The following is a 23154-nucleotide window of genomic DNA, read 5'->3' as shown; positions in this document are numbered from 1 at the left end:
CCTGAGAGCTCTCGTTGATACTGGTGCTACTGGTGTCTGATACATTCACAGACATGGTCGCGCGAAGTACTACACTGAGTTCGACATTAGCGCAGCGTTCAACCGTCTCCGAATCACGGCAGACGACGAGTGGCTGACAGCCTTCCACACGCGATATGGACTGTTCGGGTACGTACCTAGTGATTGCCGTTTGGGCTAGCAAACGCACCAAGCACGTTCCAACGTTACGTGAATGAACGTCCTACGACTATTCTTCGACGTATTCTGCACTGCATATTCTACACCACATCTTAATCTACAGTGAGAAATCTGAAAGAGCATAAGGAAACACATAAAGGACGTACGCGCCTTCCTCGGTTTCGCAAAACCTTCTACCGACAATGTATAGATAGCTTCTCCTTCCCTAGCCGGCACCGTTAGTAGCCCGGACCAAGACAAACGTCAGTCAAGTTCGCCTTTGCCGAATCATGCCGCAAGGCCCCTTTAACGACTTGAAAACTTTACGCAGCCTTCACCACCACCCCGATCCTCCAACACTTCAATCCCGACCCACCCCTCGTAGTAGAAAGCCCACGCCTCCGACTACATCCCCGCTGGCGTCCTTTCACAACACGACACGGATGGATTACTTCGGCCTCGCACCCTTCCCGAAACCGAGGGATGTGGACGTATGCAATCCGGGTATCCACCATCTAGGGCGGGGAAAGCGGGATAAAAAGTCGCCACTGGAGGGGGAGAGAGAAAGTGTGTGTGTGAGCGTGCAAGTACAAGATAAGACTTGTGTATAGTATTTCTTCTGTAGAGAGGGGAGCGAGAACGGGTAGATAAGTATGTTGTTCTGGGAAAGGGTTGTGAGACCCGTAGTTTCTCCGCCATGATGTTGCGACATGTTGGTCTTGACGACCACGCCAACCGCATCTCGCAGTCCGTCTACAAGGTTATTGCTAATAGATAAGTGATTGATTCTGCTGATATTTTGATTACGCTACTAACACCCCTACAGCCAGGTCCGCACACGAGACATGGGCGGCAACTTGTCCACCAAGGAGTTCACCCGCGCCGTTCTGGGCCAGATAGAGAAGGCGTGAGAATACCACGACATCTAATCTTTTTTATTATATATTATTTCCATTTCAAAGATAGCTAATATAGTAATAATAATACTACTTACAGTAATAAGCCTGTTGTTGCAGAGGTTTAGCTGTGCTTAGGTAACAAGCGCAAAGAGCGGAAACCGCGGTACAAAGTCCAAGCTCTATCTCCGCGGGACTCAGCTGTGAGTCCTTGAGGGAATTTGACGTCGCGTAAAGAAACATGTCGCGGCTCCAGACTATCTAAAATAGCCACGTACCGCAACCGGTGAACTGAGAGTCGCGAAATGCATTCGTTACGCTCAACAAGAGATAGTTCTTATGCAGCAAAAGATGGGCCGCTGATTGCTTGTATCATTACGTCGTCAATTAGCAAGCTGTGTTTCGTCTTCAAAACGGGCCAGTTATACTTGAGAGCAAACGATCGTTATGTACCTCATCAGCGCCTGAAATTCCATCGCATAAAGCGGCACGGACTTTGTCATAAACGCTCTCACCGCTACACAACATTCGAGTACATGCACGATCAATTGCTTTTTTTGGGGCTTCGTCTATTTGGGTTCGTAAAACTGGCGTCTGCTATCTCTACCTATTCTTGTGTTATGTCACATCTGGTGACGAGCAAATTTGCTCTCGACCATGATCTTTGTACAAATAGAATAGTATACGATAGCACCCTTCAATGAACCCTCTTCTTTAGGTGTACCATTGGACCCTTGCGGTTTGATACAAACATCTCATACGTTTGGTATTCATCCTCACGCTGCCGTCCTGGTTTACCTCGCGGGTCGCCTCCCCCAAGCTTGTTGGTTGGATCAGCCTTCACTTCGAACGTCCACAGAGTTTTGGCAATAACGATGCGCATCTCCAGCCAAGCTAGGTTCTTTCCAACACAGCCGCGGGAACCAGTAGAAAAAGCGCAGAATGCACTTTGTGCTTTGGCAACGTCTTGAACAGAAGAGCCCAGGTTTCTCTCGTTGGCTACGATCCATCGCTCAGGCCGGAATGTAAAAGGCTCAGAGTAAACATCCTTGTTAAAGCTGAGGCAATATAAGCCAGTGCTGACGTGCAATCCCTCGGAAATGTAGTGGCCGTCTACAGTCGTACCACCTCGAAGAACCACACGGGCTGGCTCAGCGGAAACAGGAGGTGTCATACGCAAGGCCTCTTCGAGGAAGGCGGTGAGGTATTTGCACGAGACGATCTTGCTGCCGGATGTAATTTCACCATAGCTTGAGAATGTAGAGAGAATCTCTTCTGCGAGCTTGGCCTGCACGTCCGGTCGTCGCGCGAGGTAGAAGAACGCACTCGAAAGCACTATCGACGTCGTGTCAGAACCAGCAATAGTAAGGAGATCACATTCGCCGAAGAGCTCGTCCAGGGTATAGCCACGCTTGCCGGTCTCAGGATCCTCAGCCTTGAAAAGCCAGTAGAAAAAGTCCTTCCGAACTTCGCTATCAGGTTTTGGGTCTCTTTCCGAGTCTTGCTGAACCAGTGTGCGATTCGCAAGGCAATTGTCTACAAAGGTTTGCCACTGCACTACGGCCCGCGGCGAGGCGACTGACAAGAGCCAGTCGAGGCCGCGAGGCTTCATCCATACCCATGCTGAGCCGAGCGGACCCCATGCAATCTACAAATATCAGCACCTCAATGTAGTATAGTAAACAGATGGTGCGCTTACTGGATTGATTAGCTTCAGGTACTCGACCATCATCTCAGGCACATGGCGTAGCTTGCTATCTGGCTCTTTCATGCCGAACGACTGTCCGAAGCATAGGTCCCCAAGAATGTCGAACACAAGCCAATTCATCCAGTCGCACATGTTCAAGGATGCTGTCCAGTCGCCATCTGTCTCAGCCAGCGCCCCAAGGAGCTCAAGCCATCGGTCAATATTGGTATGAAGAAAACCCTCGGCTGATCTTAAAGCGCTCTCAGAGAAGGCATGATTCATAACCCGTCGCTTGCGGGAGTGCATGTCGATGCTTGTCGTGTTCCAAGTGTTATGTGTATTAACGTTGCGCGGCCATACTTTGTAATAGTCGGCCTTCCTCACATTTCCAGTGGGACCAAAGATCTTCCTATATGCAGAAGGAGTGTTTATCAAGACGCTGTCAGGTCGGTATCGGAACTCAATACCTGTGCAATATCAGCCCCGCAATTGTCTCGTCTATCGCATTGCTGTACCCACCGTACTTTTCTTGGAGACTGTAAAGCCAGATGTGGCGATCCCCCATACGAGTATGCCACCATGACGGGAACACAGTCAAACGAGCCCAGAATGGCCCCGGAAACTTTGCCAGAGGATGGAAATGGAGCCGGTATATGACAGTGAAGACTATATACGATAGGACCAGGGTACTTCCCAGCACCCGAAGACTAGGATACGACACCTCGTTCAAATGGTCATGAAGAGACATGTTGAGCAAATGCAATAGTCCGAGTAACGTGGGGATGAATGGAGGGGAAAGAGAAGGACAGAAGACTCCCTAGGTACACTTCAATACCGCTCGAATGAACAAACCAATGACCATCAACTTGATAACAGCTATCCAGTTTACCTTACTCTTCGCGGTTGCCGAGAAAAAGCATTCAAAGCGGCGCGGTCAGCCCCACTATACAATAACGGATATAGGCACGTCGCTTCTCATCCCCAAGCGAAGTTCAACCAATGACAACTAGTCATGAGTCGTGGGGAATGGCGATCTCTGATTCAAGATTCGTGGAACTTTCACCAGGATGCGAATAGACGCCTGTATCTTTTGAACTCTATATACATGCACCTCGCCTATATTCGGAGGTTTGTCCCCAGATGGGACGGACGTGGTAGGACGACTCAGCGGCGCTAGTCATTCGCAACGGCCCGGCCAAACACCCTGTGCCAGACGTCCTGCCGATCACTCGCGAATTACAGTTGTTCTATTGGGGTTTACGCAATGCGTTTGATACGGTCAAGGGCATTGTCATTCCATGATGAACTTGCGTCACCTCAGCCAAGCGCTATGTTGTGGATGCACAATCTTCCATAGGCGCGTGTTGTTCGGCTTCTTTGGTGGCGGTTGCAGACGCGCGGTCATGGTAATGTAGAGTTCGGGGCGAAATAATCGTTGTGATGGCAGGAGTCACTATCGACCATTACTCACCTCTCCGCGGCAGTCAGGGTTGGAACAGGGTTCTTGTCACTTGCTCTAGAATTCTCAACTACTCGTACAAAGTCCCAATCATGCCCCACACTCCTAAAGATTACTGTCAAGTCTGTTGAAGCTTTCTGGACGAGATGGAACGCGTATTCAAGTCTGAAGAAAGTGTGTAAGTGTTTCTTTTGTTTCCTTTCGAGCCTCAACATATGCATACAAGGCGTTTGATTGCTGTACCTTGAGACTTTGGTGCCCGTCCAAACTTCCAAGCTGATGAACACTCATGGTTGACTAAGCGCTAACTGCCACCAGCGATGCCTACCTTCACCGTCTTGATGGCGTGGCTTACTCGACATACGCGCTTGTCATGGTCGTCGTCCCTCTCAAACTATGGTGTCGAAGAAGAGCGGGCGGAAGGTCCAATATCGGTCTGGATGACTACACAACTGTGGTAGCCCTCGTATTAGCTAACGGCTTCTTTTGGACTTGCATGATTGGTAAGTCCTCTACCTCAGTTCATGGGTCAACACAGCGCACTTACTCACTCATCATAGGTATGAGATCTATGCTCGGGCGACATGTTGCGAACCTGTCGCATCCCCTGATGGTCATTGACTTCTTGAAGAGTGTTTGGATTGCCCAGATGTTCTACACGTTTGCTATTGCATGTATCAAGTTTGCAGTCCTCGCATTCTATTGGCGTCTGTTTTCCGTCAACGCGAGAACAGTGATATGGATTGTGGCAGGGATGTGCGCAGCATGGTACATCGCGATGGTGAGTACTTCTATCTGCAGCTCGAATACCCCACACTGACCTTGGTTTCGCTAGTTGATGTGCTTTGTCTTTAGTTGCATACCTGTCCAAGCAGCATGGGACATCACCATCACAGAAGCAAAGTGTATCCCAATTCGATCTATATACTTAGGCGGATCTATACCGAACGTTATCCTTGATATAATCGTGGTGGCGATACCGATGCCCTACGTGTGGCGACTCCATGCGCCGATCGCGCAACGACTCGTCATCGCTGGCATGTTCGTACTGGGAACATTCATTGCCGTTGTCTCACTGGTTCGCCTCATTATCTTCCTTCAGATACCAATCGCTACATCCGGCGATGTAACATTCAACTTCCGCGAGATCGTCGTCTGGTCTATTGTCGAAATCAACATTGGCTTGGTCTGCGCCTGCCTTCCGAGTCTCAAACCCGCACTCAGTCTCATCGGCCTTAGCAAGCTTTTCTCCTTCAACGGGTCCCGGATTTCAGACGCCAAATCGCCTGGACCCAGTAGCGGTTACCCCTCCCGCCCGTTTGGTAGCACCGACGATTCGCGAAAGTCCAGACCCCGCAAGAAAGGAGCTACTGGTGGCTTGTTTTCTACCGTCGGTGGACTCACAAGGTTAGATAGTGAGGAAGACTTTGAGATTGTGAGGAATGCACATGGAAAGCACCAGACTGAAATTGAGATGATGCGGTTAAGTAATGATGGCGGTGACATCATGCCAGATGCGGAACGCACTACGGGCATAAATGTGCAGAAAGATTGGAGCGTTGTAAGTCATAAAAAGTAATTTGGGCTGGGAAGGTTAGAATCGCATCTGCCAACTTACCTAACAGCGCGTGAGCAAGTTAATCAATTCATCCTAGACTAAACTATGTGTCTAAATTGTAAGACCAAGGCTTCTTTCATATTCTCATGTTCAATTGTACTCGCCACCTCTGTATCAGATTAGCTACTGGCTATCGCTAAACTATACAGTGTCTTTCTTTTGACCGTTGGTCTTCATCTCAATGATTTGTGTTGTAACGCCGAGACCTTCCAGTCCAGAGTGGGTTTGACCATCAAATATCTTGTCCACCTCTTCCAGCGTCATTCCCTTCGTCTCTGGAAAGTAGAACCACACAATGGCAACTTCTCCGACTAGACACCAGAGCGCAGTAATCAGATAGAACCCCCAACTGGACCATTCCATTGCATATGGAATAGCGTATGTGTTGAAGAAGGCAGCAAGATACAAAGCACCACTGTATGCTGCCAGACCGTTCGCACGAAGAGAGTAGCTCAAAACTTCGATAGGGTAAATCCAAGCCAATGGTGTCCATACAAGAGAATAGCAACCATAGAATAGGAAGATTAACAGCACCGATCCAGCAGAGGATGCGGTCGTTGGGCTATCCAGGTAAAACCTCGTGATTATGGCGTTGACTAGGAGCAACACACCCATAGAGCCAGACACAAATACTAATCACATGTTAGCAAAACAAAACAGCCATGCACATCATTCGAATGTACATACAGGAAGCAGGCCTTCGCCCAACTTTATCCATGTATGCACTGCCAATCATGGCACAGACAAGATTCCATACGCTCAACCCGATGCTGATAGCAAGTTGCGATGGCACGTCTGTGACGCCGGCACTATCGAGTGCGCTTCCGAGATAATACGAGATGATGTTGTTGCCCGAGATTTGACCAAAGACTGAGCTGTTTAGTCGTGATCATCGTGGTATCGTGGGAGAGGAACTTACTGCCAACGGCAAGAGCTATGCCAAATCTCCATCTATTTGCCCTGGTGGCAACAAGAGCCTTGAACGAAGTCTTCTGAACCGACTTTTCGTATTCAAGGGTCTGCAGAATTTCTTCAAACTCTAAAGCTACTAGTGTGGAATTCGGATCGCCATTGCCATGGTACTTGATCAGAACCTCCTTGGCTTCATCGTGTCGATCCTTGTATATCAACCATCGCGGGCTCTCGGGTATGAAAGGAAGTGGTACTAAACACAAAATAGATGGGATAAACTGCAATAGAGACGGCAGCCTCCACGCCCATGTACTCTGAATATATTGGCTGCCGAAAGTTATGCACGCTGCCAGGAGCGACCCTACATACCATGTGGAGCCATAAACACCTGTAAGGAAGACGCGGTGTCTTGGATGAGCTACTTCAGAAATGTAGTTGGGAGAACAAGCAGACCCTGTCGTAATTGATATGCCGACGATAAAACGTCCAACGCAGAACATGGCGAAATGAACGGCAGCAGATTGAATCGCTGCTCCAAAGATGGCGAGCAGTGCAGTTATGGCCATGGCTTTTTTGCGACCGTACTTGTCGGAAATCCAGCCGGCAAATGGAGTGGCAACTACGCACCCGGCAAAGACGATAGAGACGTCAAGTGATTTGACACCCTCGCTGACTCGAAAGTAGTCCGCGTACGAAGGGAGAATGAGAAGTCCATTCTGGAGAATGATGTCAACAGGAGCTGTGTCTACAAAATATATCTTTCGGTTGACATTGAGCGTGAAAAGAAGACTTACCATCATAGAAGAATCGTAACCCTGTGTCGCTGAGTTCCATACTGCAACAAAACATATGATGCTCATGAAAAACTTCTCCTTGGGCGTCGTAGGTCGTTCGTTGACGTCCGCCATGGTGAGGCCAATTAGAAAATGCGAGACTACAGGATACTAGGTATTGAAGAAATCATAGATGAAGTCCACAACGTTTTATTGTATGGAAGGAAATCTAAACACTGGTCACATTGAAGAGATACCTTATCTGAACACTAGCGTAAGTCACCTCTACGTTATCGGACTTAAGCTTCGATGCGACCTCAACATTGCTTATCATGCGATACCCTGTTCAGGTACTGGAGCTGTAATCTGCGACGAACTGTACGTTCGGGATATCACCGGCACAAGTTGAGTTTAAGATACGGAGGATTGGTTAGCGAGGTGCACTAACCCAAAATGTAGAAAAGATCCTCAAGTGTGGAGGAAAGTGGAAAGCCTTATGAGAGATAGCGGAGGAAGCACAAGACAGCTTATATGAATCTCGGATACTTTTAAGGCGAACAAGGAGAGGAATTTGAACCAAGAAAGGCCTATATACTGTTTCTTCTACTTCGAAGCGTTTTTGACAATTAGCGAAACCAGAAAGAATGGAACCGTCACGGCAGGCATCACGCGATATCGAGTACCTTTTGAATCAGATGACATGGACCGAGAAAGTGGCATTACTATCTGGTATTGATGGGTGGCAAACGTCAGAAATCAGTCGTCTGGGTATCGGGTCTTTGAAGGTATGCATATTCGTGCAACTAATGTAAACATCATTTAGCATGAAACACTCTCGCTAATTCAGGTCAAAGACAACAGATGGCCCGGTCGGGGCGCGAGGGAATCAAATAGTTGACGGACCGCGTGCATTATTCCTCCCTGCTACCGTGCTACTGGCATCTACATGGTCCAAGTCAGATCTCCGCGAGATAGGCCGCGTCTTGAGTAGGGAGGCGAAAACGAAACGGTCCCAGATCTTGTTGGCACCGACTGTATGTTGTGCACGGAATCCACTTGGTGGGAGAAACTTTGAGTCCTTCTCTGAAGACCCATTCTTGAGCGGTACGCTTGCGATCGATTATGTGAGTGGTGTGCAGGAGAGTGGAGAAGTAGTAGCAACAGCGAAGCACTTGTGAGTAACCCAGTCTATACAACCTACCATATTCCAGGCCTATCAGAGGAGCACGATGATCATTGCAAATGCTGATGTTTTCGCAAGTGTCGCGAACGATCAGGAGTACCAACGATTCAGCATTAACGTGAACGTTGAGCAGAAAGCACTGCGCGAGATCTACCTCCGACCTTTCGAGATGCTCGTTAAGTCATCCTCCCCGCCAGGATGTTTCATGACAGCGTACAATCGCGTCAACGGAGAGCACATGGATTCAAACAAAACTCTTGTCAATGACATTCTACGCAAGGAGTGGGGCTACCAAGGCCTCGTAATGAGCGATTGGGGTGGCACAAATTCTACTGTTGAAAGTGTGTTAGCAGGATGCGACTTAGAAATGCCAGGTCCTTCCGAGCTAAGAGGGGAAAAACTTACCAAAGCTCTGAACAGCAAGAAACATCCAGGTTTGGAGCCAGCTGTTGATGCGTCTTGTCGTCGTCTCTTGACTCTAGTGAAGAGGTTAAATCTGCTTGGACTAAACGAGGCAGACGCAAAAGCTACTCGTCTGCAAGAGGAGTATACATCCACTAATGATGAAGACATTACAACTGTACGAAGGATAACCGCAGAGGGCGCAGTTCTTTTGAAGAACTCCGAGAGAACGTTGCCCCTAAAACCTGTCGAACTAGCCGGTAAAAAGGTGGCGTTTATTGGTTCAAAATCGAAAATGTGTACACCTGGCGGTGGAGGTTCGGCAAGCATGAATCCTCAGTACCTCAGTCAACCGATAGAGGCTTTCAAAACCTTGACAGCAAGTCTCGGAGTATCGGTCGAAGTCAATTACTGCTCTGGCATGTACAGTAACAAATGGCTCCCTTTGATCTCGTCAGAGCAATGGAGGCTGATGCCACACATGATAACAAATCCGACGGACTCCGGCGCCATGTTACGCTTGGAGTTTTTCTCAACGACCAATCTCACCGGGCCTATCCAAGCGACGCAATTCAGAACGAGCTCTTACGTCGACTTGTTTGACACTGCTCCCACAGACATGCTTGGCAAGCCATATTCGTTCCGGCTAACCTCGACGGTTACCCCATCGAGGAGCGGAATGCACTCTTTTAGTGTTTCCTCTGTTGGGAGCGCAAGATTGTACCTCGATCGAGAACTGATACTTGACAACAACAACTGGGAAGAGAAAGGGGAGACATTCTATGCTTTCGGAAGCGCGGAAGTTATAAGGGCTGTAGATATGCAAGCTGCAAAAACTTACGAAATTACCGTAGAATGTGCTACACGACAACATATGACCGAGGCTTCTGTGCAGGCGAAAGAAGCTGAAGTTGATCCCCTGCACGTTTTCGCCAGTCAAGCGGGTCTACGGCTTGGCTTTCTAGAGCAACTACCACCCACTCTCGAAACAGACGCAATTGCGCTGTCGAATGCAAGTGACTACACAGTAGTCATACTTGGCCTCGATGATGAATGGGAATCTGAAGGCTACGACAGGGGGAGCCTGTCCTTACCAGCATCACAGGACAGCCTCGTCCGCAGTCTGATCAAGCAATCAAGATGTCCGGAATCGATTGTGTTTGTAAACCAATCAGGAACACCAGTCGAAATGCCATGGGCATCTGATTCACGGATTGCCACGATACTCCAAATATGGTACGGGGGCCAAGAGGCTGGCAACGCATTAGCAGATATACTCTTAGGCATCGCGACACCATCAGGTCGTTTACCAGTCACTTGGCCCAAAAGGTATCAAGACCTACATTTTGCAGATCGCAGGGAATTGTGGCCTGGAGTCGATGGACAAGTATGGTACGAGGAAGGTACAAGCGTCGGTTATCGATGGTATCTAAAAAACCAAATAGAACCGCAGTGGTGGTTTGGATTTGGCCTTAGCTATACGGAATTCGAGGTACGCGATTTGGCCGTAGCTCAGCTGCCAGGCGAAGAACATGGATGGGAGTTATCGGTGACGGTAAAAAACATCGGTGAGTATCCAAGCGATGAGGTAGTTCAAGTGTACATGTCTCCAGCGGAAGATCCATCTGCTCGGAAACTTGTGGCTTATGGAAAGACTCCTACTTTGGCGCCAGCAAAGGAGATAACAGTCACACTCATTGTAAATGCTCGGGATGCAGCCAACTGGATTAGTGGAAGCTGGGAGCTAGAAGCTGGTGCCTACGATATAACTGTGGCACGGGATGCTGGAGATTCAAACTCATCTATAACCCGGGAAGTATACCTGGAACGACGTTGGCTTTGGGAGCCATAGAATGGTACCCTTGAATCACCTTGATTGCGCAGGCAAGTTGTTTATATACTCTAACTGATTACATTTCATCTTATAAGGCGTTATCACTGCTGTAATTGGCGTAGCTGGATGGTTCATCCTTCCTGACTACCCCCAGACAACAAGATGGTTTACCCAGGAAGAACGCGATATCGCGTACTACAGTGTGGAACTTGATGCGACAGGAAAGAAAAGCGCCTTTCGCAAGCTGTCAGTGATTCGGTAGTGTGGCCTTTTGATGCGATGGCGCATATGCTTCTAGCTGTGAATGGTTTAAGAACTTCGTACGTGCAACCTTCTCATATGCTCATACTGAAAGCGCTGATATTGCTGTGCAGTTTCGACCGTGGTCAAGACTCTCAGTTCCAATCGAACAATAACGTTGGCCCTTTTATGCCCACCGTACCTCATTGCCAGATTTCTTACCATCGCGGTGTCCTCGTCGTCCGACAGGTTCAATGAGCGTATCTGTCATATCACCATCTCGAAAATAGTGGCGACCGTCGGCTTCATCGCAGCTTTCACGATTCTCAACCTGGCGGGCCGACACATGGCCAAAGTGATCTTCACCATTGGCACATGTGGTGTCAATTCCCTTGTCCTTGGCTGGTGCGCTTCGGTATGCGGTCAGACAAAAGAGAATAAGGCGGCTACCGTTTTCATCGTCATAACCATCATGGTTTCCTCCTTCATTTAGATCCTGTATGTCTAGAATCCTGCTGATGAACCGAGATATACTCCTACGCTTGCTTCTAGCGCTGCTTTCTCGATGGTGACGGCTGCCTCCGCTTGGGTTGCCAAGATCATCATGGTTCGTCGGATCAGGGTTCCGCGGTAGAGTGGCGATGGAACAGTAAACTTCTATGTGTATTGATTGAAGGCTCTAGTCACATGTGAATCCCTTACCACTCTTTAGCGATCACCAAGCAAAGTACTTGCAAGTTAGAATTCGGTTAAGAACTGGAGTCTTCTCAACTCCATATCCTGCATGGGTTTGGTATGATTTCCATTATATGTTGGTCGTCTGGAACAGGTTGTAATGAGGCTTGGTGGTCGATTGTTTTGGTATTCTGAACTGTATTGGGCTTTGCTTTACTCCTTTGCACCTTTGCTAGCTTGCTTCATGCAGGATGATGAACTGACAATTGAGTCGCTAATTTCTTTACTAAAACAATGAGATACACTTTATCGATAACCGCAATCTCTTTGCAGTCAGTATTCAATGTGACTCCCAGCAGCCCGACTCGGTGGTCACAACACTATTGTAATGCGTGGCAATATCACGGTTGTGACCGCGACACTCCTCCACTGGAATATTCGCTATAAGAATTGCCACCTCGGCCGCTTGCGAAGGACTTCTTGAACGCAATGCGCCGACTGTCTTATCAAAGAATTTTCGCTTCGGTGCGTTTCTCCACTTTCGTAGACGGAGCACACCGTGATTGGATCAGAGCGGGGCACCAAGGCTTGATCGGCCGCCTCCGATCTCATCAACATCGGAGGCTAGATGACTTGTAGCACTGAACATGCAGTATATATCCAGTTAGTTAGACTTTGGAAAGAAAGTATCAAACAGACTACAAGAACACCACATTTACTGGGGAAGCTGCTAAATTCAGAATCCCAAAACTTATTTTCGCAAGTTCAACCAATCACCATGCCTCACGCCACTACCCCAAGTCCAATCACCATACACAAGATACAACCTCAAGAAGGTTCATCTTTCGACTTCGGCGCCGAGATTCGAGGTGCTGACCTTGAAAACATTACTGGTATGTCGGCTGTCGACATTGATAAGCGATCGGGCTGACATGTACAGAATCCGACGCAGAGATAATCATCAAAGCTCTCTATGAGAACCAAGTTATACTTTTCAAGAGCCAGCAGGCCCTCTCACCAAAAGCCCAATATGAACTGACTCGGCTCTTCGACCCCTCAGCCACCGGTTACGGACACGGCAAAACTCTTGATGCCAAACGCTCAATTCTTCACCCTGACTTGAAGACCATCCCTCACCAGCCACAAGTTCAAGTCATCGGCAACGGGCCCGTTGCTGAATTCGAAGGACTTAAAAATATTACACTGAAGCACCCTCACCACCGCACATTTCACAAGCAAGCCATCAGCGACGAAGATGACCGTGAAAACACGAGATTCTATAGGTGGCATATCGACGCCGCACTATATGATTTGGAGCCTCCAAAGGTCACGAGTTTGTTAGCTGTCAAGGTTCCAAAAACAGAATATCAGACGCTGCGGTATGATGATGGAACCGGTGATGAGTTGAAGCTATCTCGGGGCAGCACAGCGTTTGTGTCAAGCTATAAGATGTACGATCTCCTAAGCGAGGAAGACAAGCACTTCGCCAGAACGACAAAGGTTCAAGTAAGTCTTATTCGCCATAAACTCAGGTATTATAGGTTAACAGACATCTAGTACGCCCCACACCCATACATCTGGATGTCCCCTTCCAAGTCCCGCTCTGATGGCCTCGGACTCATCTCTGATGAGCTAGAACTACCCATTGACCAGCTTCCACCTGTTGATGAATCCAAAATCAAGATTCTACCTATGTGCTGGAAGAATCCTGTCACCAACAAACTGGCGCTGCAAGTGCATCCAAGTGCTATCCAAGCTTTGCATCTAGCCGACGGTACCATCATCGATGATTTGAAGGAAGTACGGGAGATTGTGCACCGTATGCAAAGACCGGGCATTGCACCAGAGCTGGTGTACGCGGTGGATTGGGACGAAGGCGATATGGCCCTATTCAATAACAGGGGCGTGCTGCACACAGTCACTGGAAGTTTTGTGCCCGAGGAAGTGAGAATCTTCAGGCAGTGCAACATGGCGGCTAGTGAGCCTGTGCTTGGACCCGATGTATGAGAAGACCAACGGAGAGGTAGACAAGTGAAAACAAGGCCGAATCAAACATCGATAACTAGATAGTATCACAATCCAATGTCCCTAGTGTCAAAAACACTCTTGGAATATTCTAACAAAGCTCCCTCCCCAGCACTTCCTCTTGCTCAGCAACTGCCCTGCAGCGCATGCGCGGCTCGGATCGCTTAGGTATTCTCTGGTGTGTAATGGCGGACGATTGATGTTCAAAACACAACATTTCCTCCTTCATGACTTCGCACGGCCAATATATCCAGTAACCGTGCTTTGCATATCATTTTCGCTACCAAACTACGATGGCAGACACAAAGGCCGCCTACCATGTTCGTTCAATCCAACGATGAGGAAATGCGCAAGGCCGGAAATTTCATGATGCTCAATTTCACCAATGACCACTGACAAATGTGTATGTTTATGTCGTAGTACGAATTACTGATAATGCTAATATTTACTCAATTTCTCAAATGGGATTATAAAATAAGGGTATTAAAAGCCTAGTAAGCTTGAAAGGAGTGTAGCACTATTGCGAGCTTTGATAAGATCCGCAGCCTTCTCAGCAACAGCATACATCGTAGCCTGCAAGTGCGTAGCTGGAATCAAAGGAATGATGCTGGCGTCAACAATGCTGAGACCCTTCGTGTTGTACACAGTCAAATCGCTGGCAACAACACCACCATATGACTGAGGCATCATCGAACAGCTACCTGACATGTGCGCGAACGATGCTTGGAGGTAATTGTGCTGGATCAAAGCGTCGATGATCTCGTCGTCTGTCTGAGCTTCAACTCCAGGAATGAGTTCAATTGGCGAGAAGCAGTTGAGCTCAGTCCTTGCCCAATGTTTTCTGGTCCACCTAACCATTTCGACCAAGATCTGTCTGTCGACAGGGTTCTGGAAGGTGTTCCACTGAACTACAGGATTGCCGTACTTGTTCGATGGATTCAGGGTAACGGTACCACGGGATAGCGGACGCTGGAGCGCGCTTATCGCAACACCAAAAGGCACCATGGGCACTTCACCAGCTGCTGCGTCGCTGCGCGAGTATAGATTTGCGATAATATCACGCTGCTTCTGGAATCCGCGTAGAAGGGTCGAATCGGCATAAACTGAGGGGAGAAAGCTTCGTGCATTCTGGGCCGTGATTGTGTTGACGATTTGTGAGTATTTCTCGGTGATGCTCTGGAGACTCAAGAATGCAATGCTACTCCCATGAGCTTGCGTGTATGGACCAGTTTTATTAGTGTCGTATTGGGCTCGTGCAGCGGCCATGTATACGGGGTCCAGCAGGCTAAACGGGTTTGGAGTTGACATGTTCTTGAGATCGAAATACGCGTAGGCGTTGGGGTGATCTTGCATATTGGCGCCAACGGCGGGCATGTCTTTCTTCACCTTGACACCTGCAGCAGTAAGAACATCCTTTGGACCGAGTCCACTAAGCTGAAGCAGTTGGGGGGTAAAGACAGCGCCAGCAGCGAGAATGACTTCACGCTTTGCGTAGACCTGTTTAACCGATTGATCTGAGCGCGAGACAAATTGGACACCCTTGGCTTTCAGTCCGGTCAACAAGCTTTGGTCGAAGAGAATTTCATTGACTCTCTTTCCGGTAATCAAGACGAGGTTGCTGCGACTCTTCACAGGATCGTAATATGCGTTCTTTGCTTGAGATCGTGTTTGATTTTTGGGCTGTAAGGCAGTGGGAATCCAGAGGGCGCCAACGGCAGTGCCAGCGGCGTGTTCCCTAGGCAACGGGATGCCTTCGGCTTTGAAGGATTTCCAGATGGTTTTCGTGTCCGGGTATTCGAAATTGGGAAACGATGCTTGGATTGGCCCATCTGTGCCATAATATGATGAGTCATACGTAATTCCAAAGTTTTTGACGTTGTCCGCCACGGGTGGTGTAAAAGTGGTGGATTTCTTGAAGTAATAGAGCAGGCTGTTCCAATTCCACCCATTATTGCCGAGCTGCTCCCATGCGTCATAATCGGCAGCAGATGCGCGGTCCAGGGCCATGCCATTGATCACCGACCCACCGCCTACTACGTTGCCAACGTAAACGGGAAACGATTGGTCGTCAATGTTGGCATTGGGAGCGGAAGGAATGTCGTACATTAGGTCAGTATTGAGACTGTTTCCGAACGCGGGGATTTGAGTCGAGACATCATCGTTGACAAAACCGTTTTCGATAACAAGAACGGAACCTAGTTATCATGTCAGGATGTTGAAGGATTTATTTAGATTTAGGGATACTCACGGTCACCGTCCTCACTCAAACGGTTTGCAACAGTGAGTCCAGTCAGTCCACCGCCAACGACGATGTAGTCAAACGTCTTCCCTCCTACATCCGGTTCGGCACTGCTCTTCGCTTGACTCGTATTCGGGATAGTCTGCGATGACGAGAAAATAGTGGTGCAAAAAAGAATGGACAGACAAAACGAAGGCATGGTGGGAAATGAGTGTGGTAACGTAAATGAGTGTGGTAACACGAAGCGGAAGGTGCAAGCGTGATGGACCGAAAGATCCGACTGTGATGAAGAGTTATGGGGCAAACCTTTGTAATATCATGACAAGGGGTGTGAACACGCAAGCGTCAGTAGCTCACTCCTTTAGCGGTCTGTTGCTTCCAGTCACGGCAACACGGTTCTAGTGTATTGTTGCCTGCAACGAGGTGCGCCTTTGCTGAAGCTAATTCACACTGGCAATAGGTCTATTCTGCAAAAAGAGGTGCGATGTAAGGGTAGTTTACATGCTGAGGTTTGTTCGAAAATTGCCACCTTAGTGAGTCTGGGAATCGAGCTCATGATTTGTTCAGCTAGGAATTGCAGAGGTGTCGGCGAGACAAATGTCCGCTCGAACCCTTCCCATGTAGAATACTCATGGCGGGAGGGCGAGTCGTTCAGGCACTACCGGTAGGTGGTAAGTGACGCACTAGGGTGCACCGCATATGCAGGAACCACGCTAACACTTGTCGCCTACCACAGCCTCGGATCTTGACAATTTGCACTTTCTCCGAACTAGTTCTTCGTCAGGGGCAGTTGATGCTCAACACAGGGACTTGGGTATTCCAAAGCCCCGGATCAACGCAAACCCTTGAGTCGATCATGTACGATCTGACTACCTAAGCGCATCTAATCGACGAACTTCTGTTATGACCTTTACATGTCGTGACACCACCTAGAGTCTCGATTCCTCTTTGCCCTGTCACTGCTGGTCGACCCTGAAGACTATTGAGACATTCGGTACTCCGTCCAATAGAGACTTAAAGTCGGCTACTTGCACCCTATTGATTAACTTTCAGGCTTTTATGTGGCGCGTCGATCTAGCTGGGCCGCTTGCGCTTCTTAGATCGAATTGGATGTACAGGCTCCAACACGGCTTGCCACACACTCAATTGAGCATTAGCAGTAGGTCGCTCTTGTGTTACGTACAGTCATGTTGATGACACAAACCGAAACAGCCGTTGAAGCAACGAGCGGTATCACGACTTCTAGGTTCACATCTGCCCCACGCGGAAGATACCTAATCTGTACAAACACTGGAGGTTTAAGTCTGGACTTCATAGCCTATACTCACCAAGATTGGCGTCGTTGATGCTAAAGTACTGCGCAGTTGAGTGTGCCGATAGTCGGTCGAACTATTGGGTGAACCATAGACATCACAGTGCCCCGTGCAACTGCCACGAGCTCACGACGGCAGCCGCATGGTAGGCGAAGAGCGTATCAAGAGTGATTGGCTGGCTTCGACGCTACACGATGGCGCTAATCCGCGGAGCTGTGCGTCAAGGGAGACCCGACGCTTGCAAAATGACAACCTACCGGTACGCCAGAGCATTCGAGACGAACTAGAACATCTGGTTAGTTTGTTGATTAAACTCTGATTTTCCGTAAGCCCTGGGCATCGCAAGCTGAGCTCAAACACTGTGTAACAATCCGTCTCGGTAGTAAGACTATTTCGAGAAGAAGTTGTCAGTCTCTGCAAAACTTATTTGTTTTACATGTTCATGAAACAAGCGATGTGCACATACGAGAGGATTACAGTTTCGTTACGGGGGTATCACTGAATCGTGTGCGCGAAGCAAATGCCTGCTCCCACGCGTATCCAGGCACTATAGACGCCACAGGCATGGACAAGTCGCACTCTCCCGATTGGGCAACCTGTCCCCGGCGATTCTAGCCGCTCTGCTTGTATGGCTTCATGAACTATAACAACAGCTCGCTCCACCAAATCCTGCTGCATGATTGTTTGCGTTCACGACGAACGGTCGTGGTCCGAGCTTCATCACCTTCCTCTCCTTTCCTCCATCGTACGATTCTAACTTTCTGGTGCTGGATGAAAATCATGTCTACTTCGGCAGCAACCCCACAAGGACTTCCTTTAGACGACCGCTCGAATGCCCTCAAGATACCCATCGTTACTCTGATTGTATTCAGCTCAATCTTCGTCGCTCTCCGTTTGAGTATCAGTATCAAGAACAGGAACTACTTCCTGTTAACGGATCATCTATTATGGACAGGTCACGTATGTATCTCTGTGGTCTATCTTCACCCAGATTACGTGGCCATAGTTTCTGACAAGACGTGCAGGTCCTAGCAATCATCGGAGCTTCATTTTGTTACAAAACTGCCGAATATGGCGCTGGTAAACATGTTTGGGACCCGATTATGACACCAGCCAATCTGGAGAAGTATCTCAGATACCTATGGTTTGGCCAGTTGTTCAATCTCTACGGCATGGCCTTGGTCAAACTCAGCATTTGCGCCTACATCTTAATGATGGACTTTTCCAAAAGTTTTCGAATCGTCGTCTGGCTATCTATCGTTCTCCACTTGGGCATAAACTTTGTCTTTCCCTCTGTCATTTTGTTGGGCGAGTGTAGCCCCATATCGAAGCACTGGGACGTTGCGGGCAAACAGCCAGGTTCTTGTTGGTCCGCTGAACCCAGAGTCATATCAGGTGGGTCTCCTTGGACGTTGCTCCTACAGCGCGTAGCTTACACAATCGTTGTAGGATATTCCGGGGCTGCGACAAACATTCTCACGGACCTTATCTACACCATTGCCCCGCTCTTGTATATTTCAAGGGTTCAGCTACCCAGACGCACAATTTGGGGTGTTCGCGCTGTCTTCTTACTTGGGCTCGTGTAAGACACTCACTTTTGTTACAGTGAACTATGCTAATATCTTGCCGTAGAACGACAACTATATCTGCATGCAAGTTGTACGAGATGAAGGCCTTGAGAAACTCACCAGACTCCACATACACATCAGTCAATCTCAGCATTTTCGCCATAGCCGAGGTGTTTGTGGGTGTCTTCACAGCATCTCTTCCACCGCTACGGAAAACATTTGAGAAAAACCTGCGCAAGGTGCTACCCGACACAGTGTTTGGAGTTACGCGAGGAAGTCGAAACAGCTATGCGATAAAGAACGTCGCGAGTCAGCAGAGCAGTAAGTCATCAAAGCCGGATCGTGACTCCGACAACGATAGTGAAAACACGATGCTTTCGGATGATCACGTAGTTATGAGCAAGGGGTCGGACAACACGATCATGTGTACTACACAAGTGAGCATGGTCGTTCATGAACAGCGGCCAGCCCGACCTCGAACGGTCGAGTGGGTTTGAGTGCTGTTTACATGCACGGTGTCGAATGTTGAATGCCGCAAATTCAGTAGCAACATCATATTACATCAGTCCATTATCAAATTCATCCTCTGGCAACTGCGCTTTTGTGAGGTTACATGTTGGCAAACTTCGTCCACATCATCGAAAGGTCGCAGGCAGTTCTTCGACTTTTCGGCTATCTTCTTCTGTCTGCGGTCTAGGTCGGCAGTTCTACCGTAGTTCGTGTAAGTTCAACACCAATGCAAGTGGCTTTTTGACCATGCTGATTGTGGATGGAGTCACTCGTCGTTTTGAGACCCAGTGAACGAGCCCCACACTATAGACCTGACGCCACTCATTAGTTCCCCTGATGCTCAAACCCTATTCACCACCTATACCCTCAATCTCAATCTTCTTCCAGGATGGATTACAGCCTGCCGCTCTGCCGCTGCCGAAATGGCTTTTCCGGTGCAACAGCTTTGAGCCACCTCATCTGAAGGTTCTGGAGCTATATGCTGCGACTTTATTTAGCCGTAGCTTCAGCCACTTACGGCAAACGAGTGACATTGCAATGAACCGTTGGAAATAAAGTTGGAGTGGACTCCGGCTTATCGACTTTAGAAAATAAACCTCGTAAGGAGCGCAACACGGCCCCTTTTAGTGTGTCGTCACTCTCGGACAAGTAACCCAAATAGGTGCGTGGGATTGTTGATGGTAAATCTTGCCCGATCAGTTTCTGGTGTCACTCTCTTGCCGACACACGGTAGACAGTTCAACATGAAAAGTTCAGTCCGACAAAGACTACAACAGACGAGCCGTGCACCAGTCCCTCGTCTACGGAAGTACTTGATGCCGATGCATACCACACACATGCTTTTCGGGCTTAGCGGATCGTCCCGCACTATGGTGTAATGGCGTGGCTGATGTGGATAACCATGTGAGAGTTTCGGAAGTGAACTCCTTCTCCTATCGGAGAAACATGTTTGGGGGCCTCAGCTGCTAACTAGTCGGTTCTTGCGCCATAGCCGCTTCTCAGCTGAAACCCCATATCCACAAATCAAACTGTGTTTAACACTTTAGACGTTACGAAAAGGCACGAATTTTCTCCGAAATCGTTTAGTCCATACGGAACCTCTTGCTTGCCATGACATGGCTCTTCACCAGTTGAATCGGCATCCGCCACTATTGATACTCCCAAGCATGGCGCCAACTTTGGAAGAGATCGTTGGACTAACCAGGACGGATTCAAAGAAGCCCTGACGAAGAGAAACTCTGATCACATGGCTGACTTACCTGTCCTATCTCCCCCACATCCCGTCCCACGTAACCACTGTTCAACTGGCGACGTTGGAGATTTCCATCATTTTCACCGTTCTTAGAGTAACCGAAGCAAACGCTTCTTTTGTATCACAACCCTTATCTCCAATCATAACCCTAAGAACGCTGTAAATCGCCTCGTAATCGCGTCACACATCATTTCCTACACGAGGCATACTCCAATCCACATAGTCCTCCCTAATGACTCAGGAGATATCTTGTTTAATGCACCACTAAACCCCTAGTCCCTGCTGAACAACACTACGCGAAAGAGTGTCGCTCATGTCGCATCAACGTGATGTTATAGATTGATTTATCCAGATGCGTCCGAAGAAGGAAAAGAGCAATCATGTCATGGATAATGCATTATTAGGAGATAATGCATTGAGTAAATGAATGCGGAAAATCTAGTTGAATGGGCAATTGCCTTTTTACAGAGCGAGGGAAGGCGAAGTAGAACGAGATATTCTCTGAACATAGATTCCAAGATATGCATCATGAACAAACCAGAGAACGATAGACCGAATCAGGGACGACAAAGATAAAATCTCCCCTACTGAGCCCACTTATGACGTGTACGACAATCCAGATTTTCCATCTTCGCAGAATCCTGCGACTCGGCCAGCTGATGGTACAGAACTGGACAAAGCCAACGTAACCACCCTCGCCTCTCTGACCCCACAAGAGCGCTTTCACACTGGAAATTGATCTCGTCCATGCATCGAACATAGTGTGTCAATCCGCGAGGATATTTGCTGATCTGCGCAAAACAAATCGATATGGGTTACAATCGTCTAGCCAAGGTTACGAGGTTTTGAAACGCGTAAGTTCGTTGAAGGGAGGGTGTCCGTTCGATTACAGCAAGACTTTCTGCTCGTCGATGGGAAGCGCAGTCATCCTCCCCGCTCTTACCGGAGTGAAGTTTGGACCTCGAGAGAGACGAGGTGCATACTACCTAGGGTTCGGTTTCTCGGGGGGAATATTCACGAGGTGAGAGAGAGAGAGAAGGCACTCGTTTGATGTACTGGTTGTTGTGGGTGTTCGATGAGATGGGTTATGCATATTCTGCCGCAAGGGGCGTGCAAGGACTGAAGAGTTCAGTCGAGAGCAGGCTGAATCGTATAGATATTCTGAGTCCGCATACTTTTAAGATCACAACCGGTATTTTAGAAGATGGCCTCCATTTCATCACACAACCGCCCAACCACCCTCACATAACCTCCCCCTTACTCCCATCATAAGCTAAGTACAACCCCCCCTCTCCCAACTACCCCCACAACACCAAAACCGTCGGCCCAAAATCCCTCACCGCCCCCGTCTCCCCATCCACCCCCCACCTAACCCCCTCCTCCCGCCCCTCCTCCAGCGTCGCAAACCGATACGACCTCACCTCCCCCAACCCAAACCTCCTCCCCTTAACCAAATACTCCTTAAACCCCCTATGCGTAACAACCGCAATACTATGATAAGTCTGCGAAAGCCTTAGCAACTCCGCGCGCACTCTCTCCGCGCGCGCCGTAGCATCGGCGTGCGTGTGTGGCGGGAAGTCCCATGTTTCCGGGCATGTGGAGAAGTCGAGGGAGGGGAATGCGGTTTGGAGGGCGGCGCGCGGGGAGCCCGTGTTGCAGGGGCTGGTGTTGTGTGTTTCGCAGAGGGAGGGCCATATTTGGACGGGGATTTGGGGTGGGGTGGTGAGGAGGGAGGGGAACATGTTGACGGCGGTTTGGAGGGTGCGGGTTAAGGGCGAGATGAGGATTAGGTCGGGGGGCGTGGGGAGGGTGGTGTGCTTTGTTGTGTGGTGACCGCGCTTTGTTAGGGGGGGGTCGGGGTGCGGGTGGTTTGGGTGGATGTTGTGGAGGCTTTCGCCGTGGCGGATGAGGTGGATTAGGGGGGGAGTCATGGTTTCGGATGGGTTGGGGAGTGGAGGACTGGAAGCCCTACGGTGATACTTTGAGTTCTTGTCGTATTAGCTCCGACGTTACGATTGGATTACGTACAGAATCTTGCTCATTGGCTGGATGTAGTTGAAGTACGACGTCCCGTCTATGTTGAATTTAGAGTGAACCGTTTTGTCTCCTGATGGTGAGTACCATACATAACCTACTTTTTCATCCTTCTCCATACATGCTTACTCAACGCTCCTACTTTGTTAAAATAAGTTCACATGATCTGCACTATGCAGATTTGGACGAATTGATAAGGCACTAATTACACGTTCAGTCTACCTCTCTTCCTCATCTCTTGTTCACCTACCAAATGGTCAAGATAGACGATCTTCACCCCTACCCCGTGTTCGCCTCTGACTGTACTGACGAAACTGATACTCAACACGCGATCGAGTTGAGCTGAGGTGTATTCCC

The 23154-nt window shown here is 48.8% G+C and overlaps 9 protein-coding genes across 9 annotated transcripts; 5 read left to right on the top strand and 4 right to left on the bottom strand.

The window, feature by feature from the left end:
• Window positions 1-467: 467 nt before the first annotated feature.
• P153DRAFT_353506 (uncharacterized protein) lies at window positions 468-1088 on the top strand (the record flags this gene model as incomplete). Its single annotated transcript, XM_033666443.1, has 3 exons — window positions 468-746; window positions 803-828; window positions 1004-1088. 3 exons carry the CDS (start codon window positions 468-470, stop codon window positions 1086-1088), a joined length of 390 nt encoding a protein of 129 aa, XP_033528736.1.
• Window positions 1089-1770: 682 nt separating this feature from the next.
• P153DRAFT_280431 (benzoate 4-monooxygenase cytochrome-like protein P450) lies at window positions 1771-3508 on the bottom strand (the record flags this gene model as incomplete). The annotated part of the gene is made up of 3 exons (XM_033663076.1): window positions 1771-2721; window positions 2773-3227; window positions 3280-3508. 3 exons carry the CDS (start codon window positions 3506-3508, stop codon window positions 1771-1773), a joined length of 1635 nt encoding a protein of 544 aa, XP_033528735.1.
• Window positions 3509-4365: 857 nt separating this feature from the next.
• Window positions 4366-6121, top strand: P153DRAFT_420062 (uncharacterized protein; the record flags this gene model as incomplete). The annotated part of the gene is made up of 5 exons (XM_033672223.1): window positions 4366-4397; window positions 4538-4722; window positions 4780-5000; window positions 5055-5780; window positions 5987-6121. The coding sequence occupies 5 exons, from the start codon at window positions 4366-4368 to the stop codon at window positions 6020-6022; spliced, it is 1200 nt and encodes a 399-aa protein (XP_033528734.1). The 3' UTR covers window positions 6023-6121.
• Window positions 6054-7576, bottom strand: P153DRAFT_252426 (putative hexose carrier protein; the record flags this gene model as incomplete). Its single annotated transcript, XM_033662726.1, has 4 exons — window positions 6054-6469; window positions 6525-6707; window positions 6757-7465; window positions 7544-7576. Coding segments are annotated over 4 exons (1341 nt in total), but the record flags the coding sequence as incomplete, so codon positions are not given.
• Window positions 7577-8217: 641 nt separating this feature from the next.
• P153DRAFT_392944 (glycoside hydrolase family 3 protein) lies at window positions 8218-11674 on the top strand (the record flags this gene model as incomplete). Its single annotated transcript, XM_033671193.1, has 4 exons — window positions 8218-8307; window positions 8377-8696; window positions 8784-10861; window positions 11316-11674. 4 exons carry the CDS (start codon window positions 8218-8220, stop codon window positions 11672-11674), a joined length of 2847 nt encoding a protein of 948 aa, XP_033528732.1.
• Window positions 11675-12504: 830 nt separating this feature from the next.
• Window positions 12505-13952, top strand: P153DRAFT_420059 (Clavaminate synthase-like protein). The gene is made up of 3 exons (XM_033672222.1): window positions 12505-12749; window positions 12797-13362; window positions 13414-13952. Exons 1-3 carry the CDS (start codon window positions 12635-12637, stop codon window positions 13861-13863), a joined length of 1131 nt encoding a protein of 376 aa, XP_033528731.1. The 5' UTR covers window positions 12505-12634; the 3' UTR covers window positions 13864-13952.
• A 367-nt stretch (window positions 13953-14319) lies between these two features.
• P153DRAFT_428138 (GMC oxidoreductase) lies at window positions 14320-16385 on the bottom strand. Its single transcript, XM_033672705.1, has 2 exons — window positions 16130-16385; window positions 14320-16076 (listed from the first exon to the last, which is right to left on the bottom strand). The coding sequence occupies exons 1-2, from the start codon at window positions 16317-16319 to the stop codon at window positions 14365-14367; spliced, it is 1902 nt and encodes a 633-aa protein (XP_033528730.1). The 5' UTR covers window positions 16320-16385; the 3' UTR covers window positions 14320-14364.
• A 1701-nt stretch (window positions 16386-18086) lies between these two features.
• On the top strand, window positions 18087-19557 carry P153DRAFT_307516 (uncharacterized protein). Its single transcript, XM_033664669.1, has 4 exons — window positions 18087-18393; window positions 18459-18828; window positions 18883-19015; window positions 19066-19557. The coding sequence occupies exons 1-4, from the start codon at window positions 18205-18207 to the stop codon at window positions 19496-19498; spliced, it is 1125 nt and encodes a 374-aa protein (XP_033528729.1). The 5' UTR covers window positions 18087-18204; the 3' UTR covers window positions 19499-19557.
• Window positions 19558-22061: 2504 nt separating this feature from the next.
• On the bottom strand, window positions 22062-22731 carry P153DRAFT_331459 (phosphoglycerate mutase-like protein; the record flags this gene model as incomplete). The annotated part of the gene is made up of 1 exon (XM_033665464.1): window positions 22062-22731. Exon 1 carries the CDS (start codon window positions 22692-22694, stop codon window positions 22062-22064), a length of 633 nt encoding a protein of 210 aa, XP_033528728.1. The 5' UTR covers window positions 22695-22731.
• Window positions 22732-23154: the final 423 nt, after the last annotated feature.

Source organism: Dothidotthia symphoricarpi, assembly GCF_010015815.1.
Source record: "Dothidotthia symphoricarpi CBS 119687 unplaced genomic scaffold P153scaffold_2, whole genome shotgun sequence".
NCBI classification, from domain to species: domain Eukaryota; kingdom Fungi; phylum Ascomycota; class Dothideomycetes; order Pleosporales; family Dothidotthiaceae; genus Dothidotthia; species Dothidotthia symphoricarpi.
This window is presented reverse-complemented; position numbering and strand designations above follow the sequence as displayed.